The 9,904-nt window shown below is 35.6% G+C and overlaps 1 protein-coding gene across 2 annotated transcripts in view; it reads left to right on the top strand.

Annotated features, from left to right (window-relative positions):
• Positions 1–2,106, top strand: part of CCDC50 (coiled-coil domain containing 50) — a 71,376-nt gene extending 69,270 nt beyond the window's left edge. Inside the window, exon 12 of one of the 2 annotated variants that reach the window (XM_079766668.1) lies at positions 912–2,106. In XM_079766668.1, the coding sequence (XP_079622794.1) occupies positions 912–931 (20 nt within the window). In that variant the 3' untranslated portion in view covers positions 932–2,106. The remainder of the gene's footprint in view (positions 1–911) is intronic. The other variant, XM_079766669.1, reaches the window with a different exon arrangement.
• Positions 2,107–9,904: the final 7,798 nt, after the last annotated feature.

The following is a 9,904-nucleotide window of genomic DNA, read 5'->3' on the forward strand; positions in this document are numbered from 1 at the left end:
CCTTCATTGTGCAAAACCTTTTTACTTTGATGTAGTCCCATTTGTTTATTTTTTTCTTTTGTTTCCTTTGCTTAAGGACACATATCCAAAAGAAATATTGCTAAGAATGGTATCAAAGAATTTACTGCCTATGTTTTCTTTTAGGAGTTTTATGGTCTCCAGTCTTACATTTAAGTCGTCAATCCATTTTGAAGTTATTCTTGTATATGGTATAAGAAAGTGATGTCGTTTCATTCTTTTTCATTTATCTGTCCAATTCTCCCAACATCATTTATTGAAGAGATTGTCTTTACCCCAATATATATTCTTGCCAATATTGTTATAGAGGAATTGACCATATAGCCATGGATTTATTTCTGGGGTCTCTATTCTGTTACATTGATCCATAAGTCTGTTTTTATGCAGTACCATAATGTTTTGATTACTATAGCCCTGTAATATGTTTGATATCTGGTAGTATGCTACCTCTAACTTTGTCCTTTTTCTCTAATAAGAGTTTGCTGCGGCTATTTGGGATATTTTGTGGTTCCATATAAATTTTAGGATTCTTTGATCTAGTTCTGTGAAAAATGCCATTGGTATTTTGATAGGGATTGCATTGAATCTGTAAATTGCTTATTTTATTTTTATTTTTTTCCACAAAGCTATGTTTATTGATTGCACAATGGTAAATCACTGAGCAATGAATCAAATACTAAGAATTACATTATAACATTATTAAATTATCTGTAAACACTACTTATTTAAACTATTGTGGTTTTTCATAAGATATTGTTACAGATCAAATATATTCACACTTTTTTTTCTTTCCCCCCCCCCTTGACCTCTCCCCGCCTGCCCCCACCCCCTTGCTTATTTTCAAAGATTTTTTTTCTTAATGTTGTTTCTTCTTTTTTTTCTCTCTTCCCCAGGTTTCCATTATAAGCAGTAAAAACCTAGGAATCTGCCTTGAAAACGGACTCACTGTAGCAAATATTACTGGATGATGCAGAATGCACTCCACATTTATTTTTTCCTCCTATGTTTGTACTCCTGGGATTTATCCTCAAGTGTTTTTCTGACCATAAATAATTTTAATGCATTTAAAATATTTTGGTTATTTCTGATCACTTGGGCAGTACAAGAAACTCTAGCTTCTGAATATTGACCACCTTTACACTGCATATACTTCCATGGATATAGTATCTAAGAGGTCTATAAAATGCCATTTTTTCTTAGGTATGCAATATTGGTATCTAGGGATACGCTTTATTTGGCAATTAGAATTTAGTGACGATAATGATAAAGGTAAATAAAACAATGTTTGGATAAATGCAGAATAGAAGAGTGTAAGAAACAGTTGTTTTGGGGTTTATTAGTATATGATATATTGAAAGAGCCTTTTGCTTTTTGTACTCTTTAGGAAAAGAAAAAAAAATATCACAACCATAAAGTATTTTAAAAAGACCATACCTGGAACAATTGAAATGTGTTACTCTATCAGGACTATAGAAGTTTTGCAGATTCTTATATACACCCTCCAGGGAAAATTGACCTAGATGTCCTCCTCTAACACTTTCTTGCTATTGCTTCATCAATAGGTCAAGAATTCTGAAGCCTCTGGGCATTGCCCATTGATTAGTATTAATTGGAAAAAATTAATTCTATAATATCCTAACTCAGGTCTGTGTAAAGTCAACTAAAAATGAAAACTTTCTATCCCTTCTCTTATTTTTACATTCTTTTATATAGCCAAGGCAAGTGGAATTGGGAAGAGGTGTTTATAAATGATGATTTCATCATTCTCTCTGGCCATAGATCGAAGTTTTCCTCTTGCTTAAAACACATAGCAATATTTGTTGACAACTTCAAAAATATTTTATGTATTTCTCAATAAATAAATTTTAAATATCAAGTCAAAATTAATAAAGTACTTCTTTATGCATATATTTAGTTCTACACATCATTAATCATATATGGTCATTTGATCCTTTATATAAGACCTTTAAACTCCTCTTTAAGAAATAGTCTTTGTTTAACTTCAAACCTTATGGAAATGCTTATTTTCCTATACTAGTTAGTTAACACAAATGTCAATCACACACACACACACTATATATATATATATATATATATATATATATATATATATATATATAATATCCTTTCAACTTGACTGCCTATAATTTTTCACTGTATGAATCTGACGTTTTTTGCATTATAGTACAGTTTTTGTTTAGGAAAGAAATGTGTAGGTGACTAGAAAAAAAGTTCATAATCCATTCTTTTCCCATTGGGAAATGCCTTCAGTTTGCCTTATCTTTCCAGATTGACTTTAAAGTCAGGCAATATTCAGGAAGCTATTAAGAGTAGTTTTGAGAGTGGATGTGGGTGTTTCATTTTGAGAAGGGTCTTTAGTTTCAGAAAGTGTTTGGATTGTAGGAATTTGGGCAAAATGTATCTAAGAGTTAACTTTGAGGAGAATGATAAAGAAACAAAACCCTAAGGGAGGTAGTTAACTTCAGAGAAACTGGGAAAGGCAAAATAACAGGACTTTGAATGGCCATGATGAAATGCATGAATAAAAAGCCTTCATTTAGCCAACGGCAAACAAAATGGGGTCCTGGCCTTAAGTCCAGTTGCAGAGAGGGTGGTTTCAATATCCAAAGCTTAGGCCTTGTTGACTTACATGTTTTTTTGTCTGCCCTGTGATTTTGCTTCATGTTTTTAAAAGTTTTTATGGTAGCTTTAAAGAAAAAAAACACAAGTGTTTTTTTATTTTATAATTAAGCAAATGAGCAATATCATTTGCCATATTTTTATTTTATAAATGTTTATTTTTATATCATGCAATGATCAGTTTTACTTTTTAAATTCTGCATTCCTCTCGCTTCTCATGTACTTTATTCAGTTGTATTTATTATTATGAAATGCTAACTGGCTATATTTCCTTCAAAACTGTCAGGCCACTTAACACTTAACCAGAATGTTAGTATTTCAACTGTCTTAGTGAGTGACCAAAGGTGGTATTTCCTTTGTGACACCCAATTCAAGATCTGTATTGAAAATTTGATTTTTTTTAAAGGTTTTTAAATGATTAGTATTTTAGAATAATTTAACTTAATTTTTTTTGTAAAGCAAATACTCTTTAAAGCATATCAGAGTAATTCTTTCCCTGTGAATAAGGAGACAGAAATCAAACTCAACCAGCTAAATCCTCTTATTCTCATTCAAATAATGTAATTAGCTTTGAGACTATAAAAGCAACTAACAATGGTATTTTTAAGGAACTGCCAAACCTTCTTCACTGTGTTCTCTGCTTTTCACTTTGTCATTTCTGTATAAATGTGGAAGCATTTATTTTTTCCTGTTCCTACTGCTGGAACACACACGATTTTAATTTTTAGGCCCACAATGTATCATGCTTTAATGTTGTGATGTAAACAAATGCTCTGGCCTTGGAAAATCTTTCTGTTTCTATACCTCTGTTCTCTGGAGGCCAGGCTCTGTTAGCACCAGTATTGCTGAATGAGCACAATGTGTTAAGGAGCCTTATACTGGACAGATAACAGCCCCTAACCCCAGCCTAACTTGTTGTAAGTCATTGCCTAATGGCAAAGTGAGATACGGTCAGCTTAAATGGTCTGAGTTGAAAAAACATTTTTGATTCTAGTGTCAAACCATCTTCAGCCATATTATTTTATTGGGAGACTAGACAGTTGCTACACTCACTTTAAGAGAACACTGAGATTTTTAGAAAGGCACTTTGCATACCATTGAATTTCTGTTTCTCAAATGTCTTTACAATAACCAGCAATGAACAGTCTAATGAGTGGCAAGAAAGACTGTATGGCTTCTGATTATAGAAACACGTGAATTAGAAGAGAAAGATAATGAATAGTTGCTCCCAGGAGGAAAACCTTCTCAGAATGGCAGTGGTCATTTGGATCTAGATCAACATATTCCAAAATGGGTGATATTTGGCCTTGTGTTCAATGGAACTTACAAAGAAAATTATGAACTGGACCCATTTTCCCTTTTCTTCTCTACTGTGGCCTGAAACCGAACTTGGATGATGAATATGCATTGCTGACTTTGACCATACCTTTCCCTCAATATGAGGATTTTCTGGTTTAAAAATAATTAACTTTTAACTGATAATTATTTTTCTTTAATACTGTCAAATATTCTTTAAATTTGTCTTGTGCCAACTTGTTCTTTGGAAACATCTGTTATAATATGGTGCATTCAGTTTACCACGTAAGTGGTTAACATTTTAGAGCCTTGATTTTTAATGAGTGTTGCCTTTGTATAAAAATTACTTTGGGGAATATCAAGATGATTTATTTATTCAGTGGTAATTTCCTTAAAAGGTAACTGTGGTGATTGGCTGTAAGATCTTCAGCCAAGTAAAGGAACAAGACCGCTGAGTAATCAGCTTTTGGAGGGACCAGAACAGAATAGAACTTGCATTCAAAGGTTTCTTTCCCTTTTGGGAAAATAGCAGTTGTGTAGGGAATGGTCATGTGGGAGGCGAACACTGATCAGGTAGACTCCCCTGTACATAGTGTGCCATATTCTGATAGCATTGGCTTTTTAGAAACAGTCATAAAAAATAAAAACCTGTTCTTTTAGCAAAAAGGAAAAAACAGATTTTTAAAGTACTTTGTTCATTACTTACTGCTCTTAGTCAGAGAAGTGACTAGATAAATGGTCCCATTTTCTCCTCACATTTGGTGGTGCCTGTGAGTCTTAAAGCCATAACTGCTTATCTTCCTGTTGATAGAATCCTGTTTTCCCCTTAGCCCATAATAGGTAATATGGGAAGGGAGAAGCAAACTGGAGACTGTCCTGATAAAGCTGCATGGGGCACAGAGTCATCCAAATTCCTGGTGGAAGAACCTTTGCTCCCTGATCATTACAGGGAAGGGTCAAGGCTGTTGTTGCGCTTGCCATTTAACTGTTGTTGGAAATGTTGAAATTTGATTGTGGAGAAGTTAAGAAGGATGAGGTAAACTGGGACAATCTCACTTCTACAGTCACTTTTCTGATGAGACCTGCACTTTATGTCAGCAATGTCTGAGGAGCAGTATTGCCTTAAATTAATTTGATTCCAATTGAGGTCAGAGTATTGTACTTCTTAGCATATAAATGACTGTCAATTCTCCATTGAGATATAAAATTCACAGGTGATCCCCAAACACTCTTGCCATCAGGAGCTTTGGACCTCCTTCCACTGAGCTAGGGTAACCTATACACTGATAGGTAGATACATCATTTCATTTCAAGTTGCCTCTCTGTCTGTGGATGAGTAGTGGCATGATCAAAAAGGCTGGTAGGAGATGGAGAAGTTCCTGAGCAGATCCTTCAGGTTATCACTTCCTGAATAATTGGGAGTTGACTGTCTTTTCCCATTATGACTATGTAGAAGGTATTTCTAAAGGTTCTATTATGCATTAAAATCAACTCATTATTGTTTTATAAGAATTTCATCAACACTTTTATGTATTGAAATGCATACCGTTAACAACAAAAAGAGAAAACTGAACAAAATAGAGACCTTTACTTGAAATTGGAGATATATTGGTGTGAAGAATCTTCTGGTTTATTACTTATAACAGAAAATTTACCAGGAAGACTTCTGCTATCGTAGGGAAGACACCAGAGTTTTTTTTAAAGGTTATTTCTGATACCACAAACACGTAATCATCTAAATAATCATGTTGGTTTGTGGAAATACCTAGTCCTAAAAACCACTCTTTCCCTTAAAAATTTGTGAAAACTGCCTAGAAACACATTCCTAATAGATTTAATATGCATTTGTGTATTTTCAGCAAACTAGAAATGTCCCTTTCCTTTTGAATACCTCTTCATTGCATAAGGAGCCAGCACTATACTGGTTTTAGCATTTCAGATAAGGACAGAATTAATTGAATAACTCAGTGCCCCATTACTTATTGCTGAGGTTCATGTGTAAAGAATAGAAGAATTAAAAGATAGTTTGAGTGACATTTCCTTCACAAAAGAGGAATGATTAAGAACAGCAAAGAAGTTGAGAATATCCTGCTACTCATCATATGCTTGGGATATGTTTTTGTTGCACTGAATTTCAGATCAGCTTCTAGCTGTTAAATTTAGTAAGAGGGTTTTTGATGTCAGGATATTTTTAGAATTTCTGGTTGAATTAGTCTCTGAAGTCCCTGAGGTTGTAACTTCAACTCTTGCTGTAAACCGAAAGTCCAATGCCCTTCCTCAAAAATAGCTGTATTTTTCACCTGCCTCTTCAGGGCAACCCAATATTTATTTCATGAAGTATTGTAAATAAGGATGAGGTATAGTGGGAAGATAGCATATAAAAGTGATGATCCAAAATGAGAATTCTCTGGAATGGTGTTTTCCTTACAAAGAATCCATCCCAGCACAATAGTATATTTTGAAAGGTGCTGAATTATAAAGTACAGGAGAGCTCATATAAATCAAGTTGCTCAGGAAATGTGAGGTGGTGCTGTCCTTTGTCTTACAATTTGGAAGAGTGCTCTTTTGAGAGAGAGCCTGCCCAGTACCAAGGCATTTTCAGATTCATTTCATTAGAAACCTTTTGACATTTGCAATGTAAATAAGTTTAAACTCGTGATGTTATCACAAGTGCTGGTCAGTTTGTATCCAAGCCCCAGAGGGAACGTCAGCTTTAAAATTGTTGTTCCATGGAGCTGAACTGAACCTTGAGGAAAGACAGTTGCCTGAGGCCACCTCAAACCACATGCCTATCTAGAGATTCAGTAAAACTGTGAGGGACTCTTCTGTGAATGCCTTAAAGGTGACTGATGTTGGGAACTGGTGGGTATGTATTCACCCGTCTGGACTAGGCTGATGGAAACATTCTATTTTAATTCACCTTCACACAGCACAAGTCGTTCCTGCTCATGACCTCATCAAGGAAAACGAGAAACATGGTGCTGGTGACTTCCATGTGTTTTGGGAGGTTGAGGTGGGAATGTCATTTTGGACTCTCCAGTGCTCAAGCCTCCCTTAAATGCCACTTACATGTCTACATTAACTCATCTATGCAAGCTTGTATTTTTATGGTTTGTTTTTGACATCTATGTCCCATCTGATTCTTTAAACATCAGGATTAACATCAATATTATGAATAATTTTTAAGCCAAAGTATTGTATAAGTCTGCGTGCTTATTTTCCTGGATGGTCTGAAGTAAATACCATTATTGTCCTTTTCTCTGAATAAAGTCATCCATTTGTTAAGTCAATGGTCTCTGACTCATGTTTTCTTTATTGCCTTCAAGGACTTAGGAAGTTCTGTGATTATTATTTGTTTCCTTTCTAATATATCTTTGTTTAATTATAGTAAATTATTATCTTACTCCAGAGCCATCCACTTTCTGTAACCACCTATATAACATGGTACTGATGTGCAATACATTGTAATTCTCAACAAATACATCCAAGTCTAAAATTGGTTAGAAAAGTGGTAGTGGTAGTGGCTTAGCTGATATATTTGGGGTGGATGGGGGGCAGACCAAATATGTGGATGTTCATATAATAATCCAAACAACCAAGGACACCATGAGTGCAACAACTTAGTCTGCATCATACATGACATTCATGGATTTTAAAAATAGATATTGCCAAAGCCGGTTTGGCTCAGTGGATAGAGCGTGGGTCTGCGGACTGAGGGGTCCCAGGTTTGATTCCGGTCAGGGGCATGTACATTGGTTGCGGGCACATCCCTGGTAGGGGGTGTGCAGGAGGCAGCTGGTCGATGTTTCTCTCTCATCGATGTTTCTACCACTCTATCCCTCTTCCTCTCTGTAAAAAATCAATAAAATATATTTAAAAAAATAGATATTAATAACAACTGCCATTTAATATTACCTTATAAGGATTGTTTGTTTATATGGCTTGAGAGAATAACCATGATGTGGAAGCTGATTCTGCAGAAATTTAGCAGGTTACTTAAAAATAAGATACTATTTTCAGTGACCATTAAACTGATTTTTAAAGCGGTCACTCATTAGTTCCAGATCCTCCAGGCTTCTCTTCTCTGGCCAGTGTTACAGGGAATGTAACTGATCTCTATGATATGTCTATACCATACATCACAGCCAGGTGCCCAAGGGACACCCATGATGTGCAAGGGTTATTTTATGTAGTTAAAGTTTGTGTGTTAATGTCAGCCTTTAGTTTCTAAACAATTACTAGATGAAAGTTACCAATGATAAAAGTTGACATATCTAGAAACCAATTAAAAAATTAAATATGTAATTAAGGTAGCTCCCTTGAATCTGTGGGAGGAGGCGCCTAATATGATGGATGGATATTGTGAGTACTGGGGAGTTGTAAGTGTGGAAAGGTAGCACCCTAGAAAGCTTCTCCTTAGAAAAGGCAGCCAGGAGAGCATTAGACATCCACCTAAACTTGGGAAATTTGGAGAACTCTTTAAGCACACTTTGGACTACCACTGCAAGTCATAGTGTAGGGGTTTGAAGACAATTCCACCCCATTCCAAGGGCAGAAAAACCACTTGTTTTAATTATTTCTAGCATATAAAGTAAAGACCACCTAATTCCACGTGCTAAAGGAGTTTGCTTGAATTAAGGATGTCTGGGCTTTAAACTTTGCTATAAACTTGCTTCAGGACCTTGGGACACCACTTAGCCTCTTACCTGGGTTCTTTTACCTAAACACACACTGCAGGGAGAGCTGGTGGTCCCTAACTCCAGCTCTAACGTTCTAGGATTCCTGCTCCCAAGGGCTGCTAGGTTTTTTAAGATGCTCTGGAAAAAGAACAGCCTCAGACACTCCTGGGGCCGGGAAAGTCCCAAAGACTTCCTAGGCATTTATTTGTAAGATATCATTTCTGACCTTGTATTCTAGAAAACATTTTGTTTATTTTTGACAAAGAATTGTGATGCTTTGGTGTATGTATACATTGTGAAATGGTTACCAAAAACTGCTTAGTTTCCTCTTTGTGTGTGTATGTGACAACACGAGATCCACTCTCAGCAAATGTAAAGTTTATAATGAGTACATTATTATAACTACAGTCACTGTGCTGTACTTTAGTTTAAAAAAAACTTACTCGTCTTATAACTGAAAGTTTTGTACCGTTTGTTGCTCTTTTGTTCTTGACTACACTTATTCTGCTATTCCTAGCTCCACACCCAGAATATTGCCCATAACTTATACATGTTCTATTAATCAATATTTGTCTGTTCCCAAGCTTCAAATGTGAGCCTCCTTCATCAAAAGGTCTTTGGATGTTCTTGTGAACTCTTGTACCTCCAATTACTATATTTTGCTTTCATACTCTCAAAACACACGTTTCTTACCAATTCCTGTGCCTAATTATGCATGTTGGGTCATGTTAATCATGACATGCCTTAATTAAGCCTGCCGCACTTGCTTATTTGATGTCATGACTTACCTGATCTGTGCCCTTCTGAGCGATGCTCTCAGTGCCTGCCTCGCTTTGAGGAAGCCCTTCCTGCTGACCTGCCAGCCTCCTGTCCTCAAGTCCCCCACCAGATGTTGGGGGTTCTCACACACACACAACTAGGGATATCAGAGTGTGTGTGTAAGTGTATAAGTCTGCAGGTATATCTAACATTGGCTTTAAAGATGTGTATATAAATGACAATGGATTTTTCTGGCCTGGAGAGGTGAGTATGAAGTGGTATATATCAGTTTTTTCCCTTTATGGATCATGCAAAAGGTATCCAAAAGGTGTCAAATCTTAAGAAGAAATTTTCCTATTTCTCTGTTTTCACTTTCATTAATTTCTGTTCTTTATTATTTCCTTCTGCTTGCTTTGGGTTTATTTGACCTTCTAGATTCTTGAGGTAAGAGCTTAGATTATTAATTTAAGACTTTTTCTTTTATTCTATTACAAGCATTTAGTGATATGATT

The sequence above is a fragment of the Cnephaeus nilssonii genome (genome assembly GCF_951640355.1).
Source record: "Cnephaeus nilssonii genome assembly, chromosome: 3".
NCBI lineage: Eukaryota > Metazoa > Chordata > Mammalia > Chiroptera > Vespertilionidae > Cnephaeus > Cnephaeus nilssonii.